Source organism: Malaya genurostris, chromosome 2 (assembly GCF_030247185.1).
Source record: "Malaya genurostris strain Urasoe2022 chromosome 2, Malgen_1.1, whole genome shotgun sequence".
NCBI classification, from domain to species: Eukaryota; Metazoa; Arthropoda; class Insecta; order Diptera; family Culicidae; genus Malaya; species Malaya genurostris.
In genome coordinates, this window is record NC_080571.1 from 155669066 (window position 1) to 155689571 (window position 20506).

At 37.5% G+C, this 20506-nt stretch overlaps 1 protein-coding gene across 4 annotated transcripts in view; it reads right to left on the minus strand.

Moving 5' to 3' along the window:
* LOC131429748 (dynamin) overlaps positions 1-20506 on the minus strand; it is a 1035717-nt gene that overhangs the window by 327151 nt on the left and 688060 nt on the right. For all 4 annotated transcript variants that reach the window (XM_058594080.1, XM_058594078.1, XM_058594079.1 and 1 more), the window contains 2 exons: positions 7624-7836; positions 7472-7565 (listed from right to left, as the gene is read on the minus strand). In XM_058594080.1, the coding sequence (XP_058450063.1) occupies positions 7472-7565; positions 7624-7836 (307 nt within the window). The remainder of the gene's footprint in view (positions 1-7471; positions 7566-7623; positions 7837-20506) is intronic.

A 20506-nucleotide genomic window follows, 5' to 3' on the forward strand; every position in this document is an offset into this window, starting at 1 on the left:
ACAACTCAACTGCCGAAGCAATTAGCCCTTAAAATGGATGGCGCTTAAGTCGTTTGCCTATACATTACCGCTGACGTACAAGTGGTGCTGCGCGGTTCGCCTAGCACTTTGAGACATCAGTGAGTAGGAGGGTCTGGTGGTGTGCGTTGAAGTGCCTGGCGTAAGCCGACTTGGAGCCGCCACTAGCACAGATCTTGGTGGTAGTAGCAAATATTCGAATGAGATCTTGGATGACTGAAGCGGAGGAGGGTTTCGTGTCAACAGCAGTTGAACACGACTTAGCCAATCCTAAGCTCTATGGGAAACCTGATATATATTAAGCATTGAGGTAAAACTGACATTTGTACTTCGTTGTCCAGAAAATTGAACATGCGCTGCTGTCAGTAATTCCTTGTCCGAATTTAAGGCATTTTGGATAACTGACGGTGAAGATTGACTAATTTCATTGTTGTTGCAGGTGATGTTATTGATATTATTTTTGGTTTTGTCACTGTTGCTTTTATAGTTTGTGTTGAAGTTGACGTTGTCATTTGTTTTACTCTGTTTCTCCTGAAGCCGGCGATTGCACTGTTTACGGTCGTTTTTTTTTAAATAACTATTTATTGGAATATGAGTTTAAATTAAATTATTAGGATTTAATTTGGATGTTCAGCCACAAGTGGTGACTTTGCAGAGAGGCCTCGCATGACTGTATACGCTGACCTAGATTGCCGCAAATGCTATTGTCATTTTTGCTGATATTAAGTAATGACTGCTTTACGTCAATGACTAAGCGCTCGACACTATCGAAAATTTCAAAGTAGTGACTTTTGACGTCAGATGCAGTCCGGTGGAACGCCTCCGTTTGTGATTTAGTATACTTTAAAAGCTGCTCCTGTTGGTGTCCGGGCTCAAATGGGCTTTTCTCACCCTATCTGTCCATTTAGATTCATTTATCCGATGGACAAAAACAGAAATAAATAAATACCAGAAATACATCAGATATAAGAACACTAAATTTTCTATTAGGCAGATCACAGAAATCGCTACTGTACAAAGGAATTTTTTGATGTGGAACACATCTTTATTAGGGGTGCAAATCACAAACTACACGTAGAAAAGTGGTCAGGTTTTAAACACTTACAGCTCAGTCTATTTTGTATCAATTATTAGTATTATGTCACCATTTGATTGAAAATATTTCTACGCATTGATTTGAATGTTCATAACCACGTATTTTTAATTGTATATCATTGAAATGTTGATTAATAGCTAGCAGAATCCTATTTTACTGCAAAAAATCTCCGGCATAGTGGATTTCCCTGCCATAGTCGACGGTTTTGAAGGAGTAAGCGATATATCAAAGGGAAAGCATTGCTCTGATTGGTCTATCGATGCTAAAGCGAAGCTGTTGGAAGCACGCGAATCTATAAATAGAAGCAAAATTATAGCTAACGTTTCAGTCCTACGAGTACCATGCTAGAGGTAGGTTGTTGCTAGACAGCAAGACAAAAAGTGCCATAAAACGATTTGAAGCTTTAATTGGCATGCTCTGATCTTGTGTCATGCAAGTTCGGATGAAATTCCATGTTATGTCGTTTCACCTGAGAAATTGACAACTACCCCAGGGTAAATTTGGAGTGCATAAGATTAATTTCCAATTTCTATAAGATGAACTCGATTGATAATAAGAAAAAGTTTATCGCTTCAACCGAAATCGCAGAATGGTTTTAATGGTAGAGAAACGCTATAAAAATAACTGCTTGCATACAAAACTTGAACACAAGCTTTGCGAAGGGAAGCTTAAATATCGATATCCGTATCGTGTACAAACATATAATTGCATACATTTGGGCTATTGGTGTAATTTCGTCGGCTACAAAACAAATACAAATCACGACAAATAAAGTCTATATTCTGGGTACGCGTGTTCGGTTTTGGTTCAATCTAAGCAGACTCTCGTACATTTGCGAATTCAAAAGTGTGACGATTTTTTTCAAATAAAATTTTATTGGGCTCATTTGCTTTAGCTTAACGTGGCCGATTGTCTTGTTGTTTGAGAGAGAGAAAGGGATGCCGTATTACGGGGTGGCATACTCCCCTAGAGTTAGTAAGGGGACATAGGGAGGGTGGGACCTACACAGTATTGAATTGAAATTTAAATACATCATTTGTTTGTGGCATACGTTCGATGAATCTTCATGTTCTTCAGCTTGTAGCAATGAAGAGATTATTCTGGATTGGGATGCTTTGTTGGTGTGACGTTTTTGGGTAACTTCCAGCAACTCAGTCAGGTCAAGGCAGGTGAATGCTCCGAATCATCGTTTATACAGGCCCTACTGTCAGCAACGTAAAAAAAGTGTGACGATTGATTCAACTGTTTGATTGTAGATCATTAGAAATTTTGGTTGCCTTGTTCCACATCAATGGCTCGAACAACCCCATGGGGCTGATCCTTGTAGTTTTTTTTCAATTCGATGCCCAGACAGATCAAACGTGCTATAATTCTAACTGAGTTCAAACAGTTATGTATTTCATTTCTTATAATTTGATGTAATTTGTGTAAAATGAAGAAGATTGTATTTTGACTATTTTTTTTTGTAGATGTTTAAAGTTATTATGATGATGATGGATTTTTTTATTATTATTTTAGTTATTTTTCAATATATACGTTGATTTCTAAAGGCAGTTAACATAAGTTTTTCCTCGCCGTAGCATAACTTTTACACAGAATTCTTATCCAAATATAATTCTAATATAGTCACAACGATTTGAATTCAATAAAACACATTCCTTTTATATTTTCAATATCATATTAGGTATTTCGTCATTTATCATTAAATTTACACAAGAAAATTGTTTGAAGCAAACGATTAACTGCTATAATTTATAAAATAAGGTTCTATTTTTATTCATTTTGTTGATAATTTCATAGATTATTTCGAGTTTGTTTCTATCATTACATCATTTGTATTTGAACTATTGGTTGAATGTATGAACGCTGCTGGAGTTGGAACTAAGACCTAAAAGGGTCATTTGAGTCCAATTGTCTTTATGAAATGATAAAGTAGTTTCATGTATGGAAGCAAGAATGACGCAAACTGGGACATTGGATAGTCTATCTTGGCTACGCAAAGAATTTATTAGTTGAGATCTGACATCACGCTACTCCACGCATGACCAAACGACATGATCAATATCGCGATAACCTTCGCCACAAGCACAATGATTAGTCTGGGAGAGACCAATTCGAAGGAGATGTGCGCCTAACGTGTAGTGATTGAACATGAGTCTGGACATCACACGAATCCCTACTCACATCTAACCACCTGAACCATGCCTTCGTCGTTATTTTAGAGTTGATAAAGATACAATAAAAGTGTTGTCCGCACAAGTTTGAGCCTACGCGCGTTACGCAGTCACAATCTAGAAATAGAATATGGCTGAATTGATGGGATCTACAGTTGTTGATGAAATTGGACTTGGCTCATTCACAGTCACGTTATTCCATCGTAGCTGGTGATGGTAACGATGAACTGGTCCGGTGGGAAGGGCCTGATGAATTTTCAGATACTGGTCGAGATATTGGGCTCGATTCCTAATTAGATCAAGGTTTTTGCCGTGTTGGAAATTTTCTTGATCAACCCTGGATAGTAATTGTAATATAATATAGCATAGTAATTTCTTTTTGTTCAGCTATTCCTTCGAAGGAGAACCTATGCCTACTTAGTTAACCAGCTCGTTTCTATTTTTGATTACTGGTTAAAGTATGTAATAATATTAATGATCACTTAGATAACTCGTTCAGCTCATACACCAGGGGTATGAGATGGGACCATCATCATCATCTTATCATAACACGCTGTCATCAAATTTAGTTGCCTAAGAACAGAACGATATAGCCCAGGAGACAGAAACTGAAAACACTGATAAAACCAATATGCCAACCAACGATATGCAACAACAAATTCAATATAGATCCATAACTTGCATACCAATTCATAGCAAACAAATTATAAAATCGCTGAAACCGGACTTCCCAACAATAAAACAACACAATCTCTATTCCGACCAATTGAAGATTTCTGTTTATCCGTTACAACAATCAAACGTCATCTATAGCATTCCTTGCAATGATTGTGAAAATTCATACATTGGAATGAGTACCACTAACCAAACTAAAAACCAGACTCAGTAGTCAGCGATCTAACATTAATTATTATTTCAAATATGGAAATCCACCACCACAAGCAGACGAAGAAATATCAAGGCTAAAAGAAAAAAAAACAGCACTCATTCATCACACCATCAACTAAGGACACAGTTTTACATTGGAAAAAAAAGATCATAGATCGATCTTTGAGATCTACTGCATTGCCTTTGTTGGAAATGTGTCATATTTTTAATACTACCGAAACTGTTAATCATCGCACCGATATACAAGGCCTCAACACCACTTACGCTAGTATTCTACATTCTTTTCAATTCATCAAACACAATACGAAAAGAAATGGCAACTTACCGATGAACACCAATACTACCTTACTCTACACATCACTTTGGTGAGCTTTTCAACGATAACGTTACTTAATAACGTTGACATCCTCATTGTATCTTGATCACCATGATGAAAACTTCCGAATAGTCGTTAAGTTTTTGATTCAAAATTTATTGTCGTATTTCATTTAAAAACAGTAGTGGCGTGGATTGCCCTGGTTTCGCACTTTCGGACAGAAGTGCAATTTTTCGACGATCTTTTAGTGCCATTACCGCGCGAAAGTGCAAAACCAGAGCAATCCACTCCCCACACTGTGTTTCAATGAAAAACGCCATATGTAAATGACCATTTGTATCTTAAAGCATGTTTTAAAATTGACCAGACAACGTAGCGTCAGACATCGACATTTTTTAAAATAAACGATAGACTTTAGTAAGTTCCACATTGTATCATATGTTGAACGCTTTAAGTTTTTGTCAATGTAACATAATACATTTTCCAGTTTTCCTTGGAAAAGGCCTACACAAAAGGCCGAAACATCGCACAGTGATCCAAAATTGGAAAAAGACGGTCAAAAGTCTGAACTGATTTTTGAGAGCTAACGTATCTTTGACGATGTTTTACAAGATTACCTAATTACATTACATTATTTTCACTTAGTCGCATTGCATTCGATCAATCAGTATCAGTCACGCTATCGTGCGAGTTCTCTATGTCGCTGATTTCTTGCTCTGTATTTTCTTGTTCTGTAGTAAGTACTAGTATATCAATTGCTTCCAGTCAGGGCCGTCGAGAGGGGGGGGGGGGGATTCCCGGACCCCCACCCCCCGAGCCCGAACTTTTTAGGGGGCCCGTAAAAAAATTTTTGCTCATAATGGAACATACCTTGGAACCTTTTTTTTTCTCGTTCAATCCTTCAAGATAGAGGTGTTGCCGTATTAAAATTGGGCTCGTATTGAAATCCCCCCAGGCACGGTTTTTTCTCTCGGCGGCCCTGCTTCCAGTGACAATTCCTTTCCAGCTTTCAAGTTAATATAGTGTATAACAAGATAAAATATGCATATAGATTTTTACTATACATGCTATGCATGTATGCATATCCGGTCGAATTCAAAATGAGATTAAAGCGCTACCTAAAGACAGAGATAGCTAACTATATACTGTTTTCGTATCAACCGTATTTTTGTGTTTGTACAGTTCATCCTTCCATCATCTACTCATTCATTCACTCATCCATTCATTCATTCATTCACTCATTCATACACTGATTCACTCAATCATTACTTCCCTCACTCATAAACTCTTTTATTCATTCATTCATTCATTGATTAATTCATTTATTAATTCGTAACATCATGTACCCATTCATTCATACATTTATCAACTTATCAATTCGAGTCTTTGTTCAAATGTTGCAATCTTAAAAGTAGAGGAGGTTTTTGTGCCCTTTTGAGCAAGTGCTGGTACCACAGTCTACTCAAGAGGGGTTTTTTTCCTGCTCAAGTGTTGAAATGAATAGATTACTGTTAGTTAATTAGTTAATAATAATTACTGTTAGTTTTTGTAAGTTTTGAAATATTAGTAAGAGCCCCTTAAAAGGAATTCTACATTCCACTGGGAGCTCTAGCATAGTGTAAATAGTTAAATGTCTCTTCGCTAGTACATAACGTTAGTAGTAATGACCTCAACTTGTTATCATCGCGGTTTTTTCCTTTTTATTTTGCTATAGTTTTTGCTTTTCCAAGCTGAGGTATGTATGTGTCCGTGCTTACACCCGCAACTTAAGCAAATTGTTGCGATTTTTATTTTGTTTACTTTTCGATAATTAACAATATTAGAAAAAATGTTTACGAAGAGATTCCATGTTTCAATGTGTAAATAAATTGAGTTACCGCGAAGCAAGACGATTTTTAAGACGAGATGTTGATCGTGCGACGCTCACTGCAAAAGTGAATTACAGTAATGGCAGACGCGTGACGCCCTCCGTTTCTCAACCATTCATGGTTTCAGCATGGCCATAGTGAAAATGAGTCACACGAATAGTACTCAAGATATTCTCATTGGAAAATAAATTGGATTAGAAACACATTTTCCTATTAGTATTGTAAAAGTTTGCTGCATTAAATTGCATATTTCGCATCGACACAAGGTTTCCTAGGTAAAAAAAGGTAAAATGATATATAACTTTTCCAGAAAAGATTAAACCTATGCATTACCTTCTACAAAATTATGGGATTTTATAGTTTCTACAAATTATTCCAAGCACAACAAAGTATTCATAAAAAAACAATTTATGATTAGAAAACTAGTTTTAAGTGGGTTGCCATAACTCAATTGCTAAAACTAACTTCGAAAAAGCTCAGATATTTTTTATAGTGTTGGGCATATCTTTTACTGTGAATTGTGTAAACATCAGCTGCATAAAGTTGCATATTTCGGTTCGGTGCAAGGTTTTATCATACAGCCTTTGAACTTGCTAAATGGCCCAATAGTAGCTTTCAAACGAGCTACGAGACACGTAAGAAACAAAGTGCGTATTGTCGGTTGTGTCACTTTTACCATTATATCTCCGTAACCAGAAGTGACTGTCATTTGGTCTGCGAACTAGATCAATGGCTCAATAGTAGCTTTCAAACGAGCTTAAATTTGTTAAAATCGGTTCTGTAATCTCTGAACAAATTGAGCGAGGAAAAAAAACAACGTGTTTTGTCGGTTATGTCACTTAAAGCATTATATCCCCGGAACCATAAACCACTAGCCCAAAAGTAGCATTCGAATATGCCCAAGTTTGTTGAAATCGGTTCAGTCATCTCCGAAAAAATTGAGCGACAAGAAGTCGTTGAAAGCCATACAGACACGCATACACATTGATCTCGTCGAGGTGCATCGAATGGTATATAACTCTGTGCTTCTTTTACATTTCTGAAATTCTTTTACCTTTATATAGAGAAAGGCGAAACAGTTGAATGATTGTTGGCATAAAGCAATACATACCTATTATTCTCAAAGCTTCCTTACATGCATGATACATTCGCAGCATTTCCTCGCGTTTCTGTGCTTCTTCTGGGCTTTCCTCCATCATTGAGGCCTGTCAGAAAAGTAATATTGATAAAGACAAATCTAATTCAAATTGTGAGGCTAAATACTTGATCACCGGTTGCGTAGAGATGCGCAAGCAATTCACCATTTATGAAATCTTTTGAATTGTTAATGATCAGCATCATTATTGCTTTTGGCACCATATCGCGAGTAGTTTTTGTTACAATTTTCATATACGAATCAACCAAATTTCGTATAGTTTCTACTTGCCGTTCCAATTGAGGATCCAATGAACTTGTTTGACCAATGTCATTGGTTTCCTGTAAAAAAAACGTATATTTAATTACTCAGCTTATATATATATATATATATATATATATATATATATATATATATATATATATATATATATATATATATATATATATATATATATATATATATATATATATATATATATATATATAGATATATATATATATATATATATATATATATATATATATATATATATATATATATATATATATATATATATATAATATATATATATATATATATATATATATATATATATATATATATATATATATATATATATATATATATATATATATATATATATATATATACGCTTCCCTAAATTTCTTAGGTAAAATTTTTCTAGATTCTGAAAATAAAGAGAGGACCAGAGGAATGAAATAAAATGAGTTCAACCCATAGCCAGCCACCTTACTTTAAGATAGTTATAAGATCATGATCATGATCATGTTATTTTTTTCTTTAATGTAATTTATAGTACCTAATCTTTTCATAAAAGCAGTGTTTTCGAGTAGATTAACTAATGAATACCGAAATACTAATGTGGTATTCGAGCAAACTAGAAGTAAAATGTTTTATCAAATAGTTACCGTTATGACTGTATTCCAAACATATTAGGTTTAAAGTGCTATATATGGTGGATGCTACGGCGAAGAAAAACTAATGCATATTGCCATATGAAACAAACGTATTTATGATAAATAAGTAAAATCTCAAATCAGCGTCTGACTGCAAAGCAGAAAGTGAAGATAGACTTGCGATGCGGAGTGTGTTATTTCTTCTGTGTGGGTTTCCATAGAGATAGGACTATAATTGAATGCTGTGGTGGCCAAATAAAGCTAAGCATGCTTGGTTCTTCTAGTCAATTGGGTTGTTTCTTCACTTGTTTTCATATGCAGGTTAGTTTTATTGGTAAAACAATTACCCCTGTTTAGAGCTAGCTACGGAATCGAGTTCCGCTTCTGAGGTAACATTTTCGCGATTTTCTTCAAATAGTTGCATTCGCGTGTCATTTTTCAATCTGTTTTCCTCGTTTGATACTGATCAACTATAAAGCTAGCTCGAGAAGGATTACTGTAGAATTCACCAAAACAACTGTCCATTGAACAGAAAATCGTTCGGACCTAATCTAACAAACTCCACAAACCCTGTTTACCCTGTAGTCCCGGAACTGGAAGTAGTATCTACAACAAATTTAGGAATTCCGTATGAAACTGTAAGACTTTTCCTATAAGTTTGTGAAAATCGATGTGCCCATCTTGAAAGAAAGCTAGTGAGACCCTTTTGCAATTTTTAATCGTCATTTCTAATTCTTCCAAAACCCGATTCAGATGACCGGAATAGCCGAAGTTGGTTTGTTTGCCAGCAACAAATATGACCTACAAATTGGAACAGTTTTGAGTAGTAAAACTTAGACTTACTATCTCATGCTCTATTTCGATTAAACCAATTAGACGAAATCTAACAAACGAAGCGAACCTGCGTTTCTGTTACTTCTGCATATGTAAGTCAAGCTAAACAGCATGCATCAGCAGCATAAAACATATAGTAGGATTATTACTATTACTATTATTATTGACATCATTACACCACAGGCACGGTATTACTGAATTATTGGCTGTGAAAATTGCATATTTTTTCAAATAAATCTGAATTCAATGACATTCGTTTATACTTTCAATCGCACTTATCATAAAAAAGCTAAAAAATTTATCAACTGCAGCACCGTCTAATAGTCTAATATCACACACCATTAGCAGACATCCGTAACCGTTCCGATTCCTTCATAGCGTGTTCGAAATAGAACAAAGCACGCATCGTTTGTGTTGTGTTTTCTTCTTTTTTCGGTGTTGTACATATTGTCTATCTATATGGCGGTTTGAAAACTTTGACACTCATCGCCCTGTAACTGCGGCACCGGAAGTCGGATCCGGATGAAATTTCGCAGTATTTTTAAAGATAATATGAGCTTCAATTCAAATCATGATTTATGAAAATTGGGTCAAGCATCGCAGGGAAATCGAAGTGAGTTCTATTTTTGGAGTTTTCCATCACCACTTTCTGTGGTTCCGGAGCAGGAAAAGGACCAGTAGTGCCGAATTGAGTTTTTACGCCTACAAACTAACAAGCTCTGCAAATTAGAATAATTTATCAGACAGTTTTTTGGGATTTGTACCTGTTTTCGATTATCGTTTGTGAAAAACCACTCATAACGCTTTAGTTCCGGAACCGAAGGACGTATCCGGATATAATGTTCTAAATTTTTTTAGGAAACTATAAGACCTTTCATTTGAATCTTAGTTGGTAGTTGGTAGTTCAAATAAATAAATAAATAAATAAATGTAACTCCGAAACCGGAAGTCGGATCCAAATAAAATTAAATAGGCTATGAAAATTTTAGTCCTTTTATCTGAATCTAAGTTTGTGAAAATCGGTTGAGCCATCTCTGAGAAAAGTGAGTGCATATTTTTCCATTTTTTTGTGCATATCATCTTCGGACCCAGAAGTCGTATCGAGATGAAATTCTATAGCAGGCTATGGGACCATTTATTTACAAAATTACTAAGTGGACAAATCGATGCTCCGGAGATTCTTTCTCAAATACATATCAATGTTCCTCCGAGAAGCCTTAGAGCGTGGAATTTCTTGAGGCTCGATTTTCAACTTACAGAGTATGGTCAGAATGAACCGATCAGGGCAATGTGTTATGTATTTAACAGTGTGTATGACAATTTTGATTTCTTCGTGTCTAGTACCGGGCAAGCCTTCACGTCAGCGTAAACGCGACGAGTAACAACAAAAATATCTTTTCACGGGCACTGCCCACTGCCACTGGCATAGTGACAGTGCTTTCGGTAGAACTTCGGGAGAAAGTCGGATGAACTTTCTACTTAAAATCACAAGCTCGGTTTGTACTAAAATCTTCGGGCTTTACCCGAGAGTAAATGTTACTAGCTTAAAAACCCATAGTTGAGAAGAGTTAGGCGTTAGTCGGCCCCAAAGAGTGAACGGTAAATAACCGTTAGTCGGACAGTCAGTTTACGTGAGTTCAGTTTCAGTTCCAGTTCGTAGAACCCAGAAGAAGCTATGTAAAACAAGGCGGCGTCGCGAGTAACCTTAGCTTTGTGAACTTCAGGAAAATTATAAAAGTAAAGTATTCCACCCAATATATCAGAAAATCAGAGTAAAATATTTCATCCAATATGTCGGAAATTCTGTGATTGAGAATATTATTCATTCTCTTTATTGTTGTTTCGACCGCGAAAACAGAACGGTAAAGTCCAGTCATTAAGAATATTCGAACATTCGAATACGATTGTTGCCATAGTGTAAAAGCAAGAAAATAGAACCGTGTTTTTCTAATGTGGAACACATTTTTGTTTTCTATATAGGGGTGCAAATTAGAAACTCAAGAAAAATACACGTAGAAATGTGATCAGGCTTTGAACAATTACAGCTCAGTCAATTTTATATCAATTCTTAATATTATGTCACCATTTGATTGGAAATATTTCTACGTATTGATTTGAATGTTCATAGCCATTTTTTTAATTGTATATCATTGAAATGTTGATTAATAGCTAGCAGTGTCCTATTTTGTCTGCAAAAAAATCTCCGGCACACCGGATTTCCCTGCCATAGTCGACGGTTTTGAAGGAGTAAGCGATATATCAAAGGGAAAGCATCGCTCTGATTGGTCAATCGATGCAAAAGCGAAGCTGTTGGAAGCACGCGAATCTATAAATAAAAGCGAAATTATAGCTAACGTTTTAGTCCTGCATGTAGCATGCCAGACGTAGGTTGTTGCTAGGCAGCAAGACAAAAAGTGCCATAAAACGATTTGAAGCTTTACTTGGTGTGCTCTGATCTTGTGTCATGCAAGATCGGATGAAATTCCATATTATGTCGTTTCGCCTGAGAAATTAACAACTACCCCAGCGTAAATTTTGAGTGCATAAGATTAATTTCTTATTTATATAAGATGAACTCGATTCATAATGAGAAAAAGTTTATCGCTTCAACCGAAATCGCAGAATGGTAGTAATGGTATAGAAACGCTATAAAAATAACTGCTTGCATACAAAACTTGAACACAAGCTTGACGAAGAGAAGCTTAAATATCGATATCCGTTCGCAAGCATGTACAAACATATGATTGTATACATTTGGGCTATTGATGTAATTTCGTCGGCTACAAAACAAATACAAATCAAGACAAATAGAGTCAACATTCTGGGTTCGCGTGTCCGGTGTTGGTTCCTAATTAAAATCAATCTAAGCAGACTCTCGTGTATTTGCGTATTCAAAAGTCTGACGATTAATTGAAAATGTCGATCATTTTGGTTGCCTTGTTCCACATCAATGGCTCGAACAACCATGGGGCTGATCCTTGTAGTTTTTTCAAATAAAATTAATTTTATTGGACTCATTTGCTTTAGCTTAACGTGGCCGATTGTCTGGTTATTATTAAGAGAGAAAGGGATGCCGTATTACGGGGCGGCATACTCCCCTAGAGTTAGTAAGGGGACATAGGGAGGGTGCGACCTACACAGTATTGAATTGAAATTTAAATACATCCTTTGTTTGTGGCATACATCTTTTAGACACACTTTGCGTTCGATGAATCTTCGTGTTCTTCAGCTTGTAGCAATGAAGAGATTATTCTGGATTGGGATGCTTTGTTGGTGTTACGTTTTTGGGTAGCTTCCAGCAACTCAGTCAGTTCAAGGCAGGTGCATGCTCCGAATCATCGTTTATACAGGCCATACTTTCAGCAGCGTAAAGAAGAGTGCGATAGAGCTGTAGACGAGAAAGAAATAGGGAGAGCACTAAAGTTGAGCATGGATAGTTTTCAAGAAGTTGTAGATGAGAGTCATATAAGGAAGATTCCGAGTTGCCAAGACGTCGCGGACTGGTACGAAGGGCGGTATACCTCGGGCCCGAAGGGGATTTATGAGTTGGGACCTGGCATCACAATACTCGACACACATCCAAACAACATGCTCGATGTCACCCTCACCGCAAACGCAGACACCACTCTCGGCGAGCCCCACACGACGAAGATGCGCGCTGAACATATACTGATTAGACATAAGCCTTGACATTACACGAATAAAGTGTAACCATCGTCCCAGAGTTCCACTATTCCAAGTATATTGCCAGCTTACTAAAGTTTTCTGACGACAACAACTGAAAAATTCATTGAAGCAAATTGGTCTTCCATAAATGTCACCTTCTAGCGCGCCCACTTTGGCTAGTGAGTCCGCCCTCTCATTGCCCCGTATGGAACAATGTGAAGGGACCCAAACCATGGTAATCTGGTATGATTTTTGAGATAGAGCACTCAATTGTTCCCGTATTTTTCCCAGCAAATATGGTGAGTGCTTTCCAAGCTTCGATGAACGGAGAGCCTCAATCGAGCTTAGACTGTCCGCTACATTGAAGTAGTGATCTGTGGGCAGAGTGTAAATGATCTCAAGGGTACACTAAATTGCAGCTAGATCTGCGACGTAAACTGAAGCTGGATCATTGAGTTTAAAGAATGCGGTGAAGTTTTCATTGTATATACCGAAGCCAGTGGACCCATCGTGTTTTGATCCGTCAGTTAAGAACATCTTCTCATAGTCGACTGATCAAAATTTATTGTGAAACAATTTTGGGATCACTTGAGGGCGTATGGGATCCGAAATTCCACGAATCTCTTCTTTCATGGATGTATCGAAAAATACAGTAGGATTAGAAGTATCCACAAAATGAACACGATTGGGAACAAACGAAGAAGGATTTATATTCTGAGCCATGTAATCAAAATACAAGGACATAAAACGGGTTTGAGAATTAAGCTCGACAAGCCTTTCGAAGTTTTCAATCATCATTGGATTCAAGATATCGCATCGGATGAGCAGACGATATGAGAGATCCCAGAACCGGGTTTTCAACGGTAAGACGCCCGCCAGCACTTCACGACTCATTGTATGAGTCGATAGAATGCACCCCCCCGAGATATTCGAATGTGAAGACCTGAGCTATGGTTTCACCCCTTAGTTGAAGCTGTAATTGGGCTGGTTCTCACTTCCTCGAAAATACAACTAGCTCAGTTTTCTCCGTAGAGAATTCGATTCCCAGTTGAAAAGCCCATGTTGATAAGTTGGCAAGAGTATCTTGTAACGGCCATTGCAGATCGCCCGCTTTGGGTAATATAATGGACACAACGCTGTCGTCGGCAAGTTGTCTTAGCGCGCAAGATGTGTTGATACATACATCGATGTCGTTTACGTAAAAATTGTATAGGAGGGGGCTTAAACATGAGCCCTGAGAAAGACCCATGTAACTAAATCTTAATGTTGTTAAATCACTATGCTCGAAATGCATGTGTTTCTCAGACAATAGATTAGATAAAAAGTTGTTTAAGACAGGTGAAAGACCATGCTGATGCAACTTCTCGATGAAAGCTGATGCTTTTTTCTCTCTCAGCTCTGAGCACTCTATGTCCCACCATGGGTTGGGAGAACGAATGTTAGTTTTCGCGCCGGGTATACGTTTCGTCTGCGATTGAATTGCGGTGTCGAGAATCAAAAGAGCCAAAAATGTATATTCTTCTTCCGGAGGAAGCTCCAGTGATATATCTAGTTCCTCAGATATCGAGCTCGCGTAGCTTTTCCAATCAATGTTTCGCGTGAGATCATACGAAACATTGATTGTCTCCAATGGTCTTAGACCACTGGTGATTGAAAGCAAGATCGGCAAGTGATCACTATCGGGAGGATCATAGATTACCTTCCACTTGCAATCTAACTGTAGCGAAGTCGAGCACAGGGATCAATCCAGCGCGCTTGCGCTGTAAGGAGGTCTAGGATATCGTGTCATTTCTCTTGTGTTAGGAATGGTCATATTGAAGTTGTCACACTGATCTTGGATTAACGAAGAGCGATTATCATCATATAGGCAGCTCCATCCCGTACCATGGGAGATAAAGTCTCCTAAAACTAACCGTGGTGTGGGAAGAAGTTCCATGATATCTGCGAGTAGTCGATGCCCTATCGAGACTCTGGGAGGAATGTAGATGGAAGCTATACATAGATCTTTGCCTTTAATATTGATTTGGCAAGCAACAACTTCAATTCCTGGTATCGGGTGAGATTAATTCTATAAAATGAATAGCACTTTTTGATTCCTAAAAGTACCCCTCCATAAGAGTCGTCCCGATCCAGGCGAATAATATTGTAATTGTGGAAGTCTAAGGTAATGTTAGAAGTAAGCCATGTTTCACACAGGCAAAATGCATCACAGTTACGAGTATTTAGCAGGTATTTGAAAGAATCAAGTTTTGGGATGATACTTCTGCAATTCCACTGGAGTACAGTTATAATATCCTCGATTTCTAATGATAAATTAGCCATCGAATGATAAATGTTTTAAAAATGTTCTTACTGTTGGTATCAAAGCAGTTAAAAGATTTCTAAGAGGATCAGTAATATTGAAGGCTGTTAGTGACCAGTCCACGATATCAGAGAATCTCAGCAATCCAGATTTTGTCTGATTTTCTTGCTGTGATTTGGGGTTATTAGGGTGTTTTGATGCCCCTGGAAGTGCTGGATACTCCTTATTATAGTTTCCCAAACCTGGTGGAATTTGCATCGGTTCAGAGTCAGCACTTTTCGTATCTTTGATTATTCTGCGACGAAGACAGTCTAACGTTTTTACGAGGAAGCTTGGGAAAGACCGAGTTTGGTCTTTTCCTGCTTCCTCCAGGCAATCGGTAAGATGTTCCTTCGCCGGGGTCGTCAGAGCTACCTTCATCAACTGGCAAGAGAGAAAACGGGTTCTCAGGGTGCGATGAAGCCGTTCTTATTTATATTTCCGCGTAAGACCGCTTCGAACGCTGCTTCATGGAGACCTTTAGTTTTTCTTTCCGCTGTATGTACGTTGGGCACACCGAGAGATCATGAAGACTTCCGCCACAGTGAATGCATTTTTCAGATGTCTTCCTGCAGGAATCGTCCTCATAGGCCTCTCCACATTTACAGCATCGCGGTTTATTGCAACAAAAAATGGCCGTATGTCCAAACTGTTTGCAAGTGGAACAGTGTATCGCCCGTGGTACATACATGCGTACAGGTAGACGAATAAAAACTACTACCAAATAATTTGGGAGCGCAGATCTGGCGAAGATCACGCGAAATAAATCTGATGGGTAGAATTTACCATCTATCGATTTGGAGTGCAATTGTTTGCCTTCCAGTATGTTCACTGACTGAAGGTCGGGGTTTTTGAAACGACCTACTCCGTCCTTCATTAGATCTTCGATTGTCAGGCTCTCATCACGGACCACACCGTCGATCTCCACAACACTAAATTTCCTAAAACCACCCGCGCGCATGGTACTTGGACGATGGCTTTTATCGTATTAATGAAGTGCAACGACTACAGAAAAAACTAAACAAGGGGCCGCTCGAGTGGATAGAGGACCGAACAACCCATGACATGATTCAAAAGCAAGACTTTGAAAAGAATATATAAAACACAGTTGGGAAATCAAGTCAGACAAATCACAGATATGATACAAGAAATGAGACAGCGAGACGCGGCCAGGATGAATCTTGGGTCAGTAAACCAAAAACGCATTCGAAAAGAAAGGAAGTCAGGAACCACAAGTCATGTAATGACTAGAAATTGGTTCAATGCGTATGATATCGAATTGAGGTCTACAGCTAACCCACATAAAAAAAATTTTTTCAATCGATACGGGGGCCAGTTCCAACTTAATCAGTAGAAAATGTGTGGAGGAAATAGGCTCTGGTAAGATAAACGGACAAGAGCGAATACAGTATACGGGGGTAGTAAACATCCCGCGGATAAGCCTAGGTACAACCGAGGCAGCATTTATAATCCAAGACGTAAATCTAAAAGTAAAATTTGACGTAGTCGAAGAATTGGGGTTCGATGGAATTCTTGAGATGGAATTCATAAATAGATACGTCACAAGTTTAGATAACACAAATGGAATAATATACATGCAAGAAGAACCTATAGAGTTCAGCACGAAAATGAGACCTTGTCCAAGAGGATCATTATATTTAGTACAGGGTAAAGAACCCACGCGGGAGAGGATACACAGAGAAACGCCAATGGGTGCTAACAAACAAACAGAGATACGACTAGAGAAACTAACTATGGGGAAAATATTAGACGAACACCAAAAGGAGCTGCTAGACAGCACAACTAAATCAGACAACAACGGGGAAATAAAAAAATCTCCAACTAGAAATAAGACAACCGAAAAAAATATTGAAACTGATGCAAAGAATGGCAAAAATGAAGTTATTATCATTAATGCTGAAGTCGTGGAGAGCAGTTTAGCAAAGTATAATAAATATGAAATGAATCAAAAAGTGAATAAAAATAATAACATCAATGCACCGTACCAGAAAAACTATGATATATACAAAAACGACGATCGTTCAGATAGTATGCTTCCGCATTGTGGAACTAATATTACTAATGAAGAAAAAACAGATTTTATTGACAGAGAGTGTGACGAGGAAGACAAATGTTTCCTTGATTTAGATACAAATCCAGACGTAATTCTTACGGAAAATAAAAGATACGGTCAAATAACTGGCCGGGACCTACTTAGCAAAGGTAGGTACAACTTTATCTGTATTAAAATCAATAAACATAAATCATTTAAAAAGAGCAAATTTTATGGATATAGAGAAAATTATGGCATCATATAGCGATGTGTTCTATCTAAAGGGGGACAAATTAACTATCACCGATGCGGCAGTGCACGAAATTGAGACCACTTCAAATGTGCCGATCAATAAACGGCAATAAAGATTTCCAGAAGCTACGAAGAGGCATATTAATGAAGAAATTGAAGAAATGCGTAAACAAGGTATCATAAGGCCAAGCAAAAGTCCGTGAAATGCACCAGTCCTATGTGTTCCCAAGACGGGCGATGAATTTGGTAACAAGAAATACAGAATCTTGGTTGACTTCAGGGCTTTAAATTTAGTTACAAGCCATTTATATACCCAATTCCACTAATTGACCAGATTCTAGATAATCTTGGAAACAGTAAAAATTTGCCTACCTTGGATTTAAAATCAGGATTTTACCAAGTAAAAATTAACTCAAAAGATGCAGCCAAGACAGCGTTTTCAACTCCAAAAGGCCACTTTGAATTCACAAGAATGCCTATGGGCCTGCGTAACAGCCCGTCAACGTTCCAAAGAATAATGAATACGGTACTTTATGAGATAGAAGGGGTTAAGGCAATCGTCTATCTGGATGATATAATTGTTTTCGGTGTTACCATCGAAGAACACAATGAAAACTTACGCAAAGTTTTAGAGGCTCTCCGCCGATATAATCTAAAAGTCGAGCCAGGTAAATGCCAAATTTTGAAAAATGAAATAAATTATTTAGGACATGTAATTGACAAAGAAGGAATTCGCCCTATGGAGGAAAATATTAAAACAATAAAAGAGATGGCGGCACCAAAAACAGTTAAAGGTGTTCGGTCATTCTTAGGAACAGTAAATTTCTATGGGAAATTCATACCTTACATAGCAGAGAAACGTAAACCATTGAACGATCTCTTGCGAAAGAATGTTAAGTTTACTTGGACAGAAGAGTGTCAAAAATCTTTTGAGGAATTGCGAAATTTTTTAACTTCTGAAACACTGTTAGTTAGACCGAACTATAAAGATACGTTCGTGAACACAACAGATGCAAGCGAGTACGCTATTGGAGCAGTACTCTCTAATGAAAAATCGATCGATAGGCCAATTTCAGAGCAGAGGTCTAGGTGCTGGTGCTTAAAGAAAGTACCATACGATTGAAAAAGAATTGTTAGCCATCGTATGGGCAGTGAACCGTTTCAAACATTTTATTTATAATCAGAGATTTATTGTATGCACTGATCATCGACCGCTGATTTCAATATGGCATTTAAAAGAAACTTCGCCCACGCTAACGCGTCTACGTCTGAAACTACAAGGGTTGGAAATGGATATTCGCTATAAACAAGGCAAAGACTTTTTATCGAGACTACCCGAACAGGTCGAGTCCTTACACCCTATTTCAGTAGTCACTAGACAACAAAAGCGTCAACAGCAGCAAGCAGAAAAAATGAACTTGCAAAGCGAAAGAACGCGGAAGGTAAACCAGCCCCCGCCAGACAGCTCACAGACGAGTCTGAACGATTTACGCTATTTAAAAACAAACAAAGGTCAGAGTGAAATCCGCACATGGACGGATTAGAAAACATACACTTTGGATAGGACGAAAAGGAAAATTTGGGAGCACTCTCGTATTTCGAAGAATATGAAATAAGTATGAATAATAATGACATCAAATTTGATCGACTGAAATTTTCAAAACATAAAGCTAGTGAAAGCGAATTTGAAGGTACTTTCATAGTAGTAAACAGCAGATTGGCGTATAAAGAATTAGACGAACTGGTGGACCTACCACACGGTTTGAAAGACTATCTGAATGGAAGAGTATTTTCAATTCCATTTCGTAAAATATGGGGATTGGTTCTAATTCCTCGAGTAGATCAATAACCGATACAAGAATTCTAATAGATGTTTTAGTAGATGCATTCACTAACTACCCTGAAGACATGAAAAATGCAAAGAAAATTCAAATTATTTCATTTCAAAACATGCAGAAAACCCCTGAGGCAAATGTGTTGAGATTTATTGCCGAGAAATTTGATAAAATTTTCACACTATACGCACAGGAAAAAACAGGATGTGGGTGCCAGAAAAAGACCGCGAAACCATATTGAAAGAATTCCATGATGCTCCTCTAGGTGGACATGTTGGAAGCAAACGAATGTTGAAGAGAATGAGTTCGCTATTCCATTGGACTAATATGAGAAAATATATTGAAAATTATGTTAAACAATGTAACTCGTGCCAGAAAAATAAAATAGGTGGATCGAACAAAATTCCAATGAGTATTACTACGACATCGTCCGAACCATTCGAGAAATTGTATATGGACATCAAGGATGGCTTTTATCGTATCAAAGAATGCTCACTCTTTACTCTTCACACGATTGAATCAGTGCCATCAAAGAGAGACTAATATCATCGCAACAACAAACGCCCGGTATGGCTCATTTAACATAGAATAGATACCAGTGCGAGAGCGAATTTCTTCCGATGACATTTCTGAGAATCAAAGGTTAGCACGCTGCTGTGGGGATCCTCTCTGAAGCAACAAACGGTCCCTTATTCTCGTTTCGCGATCCGATTCTGTATGGGCAGGGGATAATTGCGATAGAATCATTTTACTATTGCCGCTTATTCTAACTATGTGCATATAACCTTTGTATAAGTTGTGTCTATGAAAATGTATGTAAATGCTCCACACAAGGGTTTTGAAATATTACAACCTAGTATGAGAAACATCAAGTTGAACCATCGATTCGATTTTCTGCGATAATTGTCAACTTGCGATCCTCTCTTGGGAAATTCCACATAGCAACGATCATTATCAGACTGTATTTTTTTTCAAGGGCCGTGAAATACTCAGAGTATAAAGTGGAGCGAAGATATGTAAAAAAATTCTCTCGCGGTTTATGCATTGAACGACTCGAGTTCTTGTAGCATCTTCTAACGGATTGAAAATGTTGTATACAATATAGAGAGC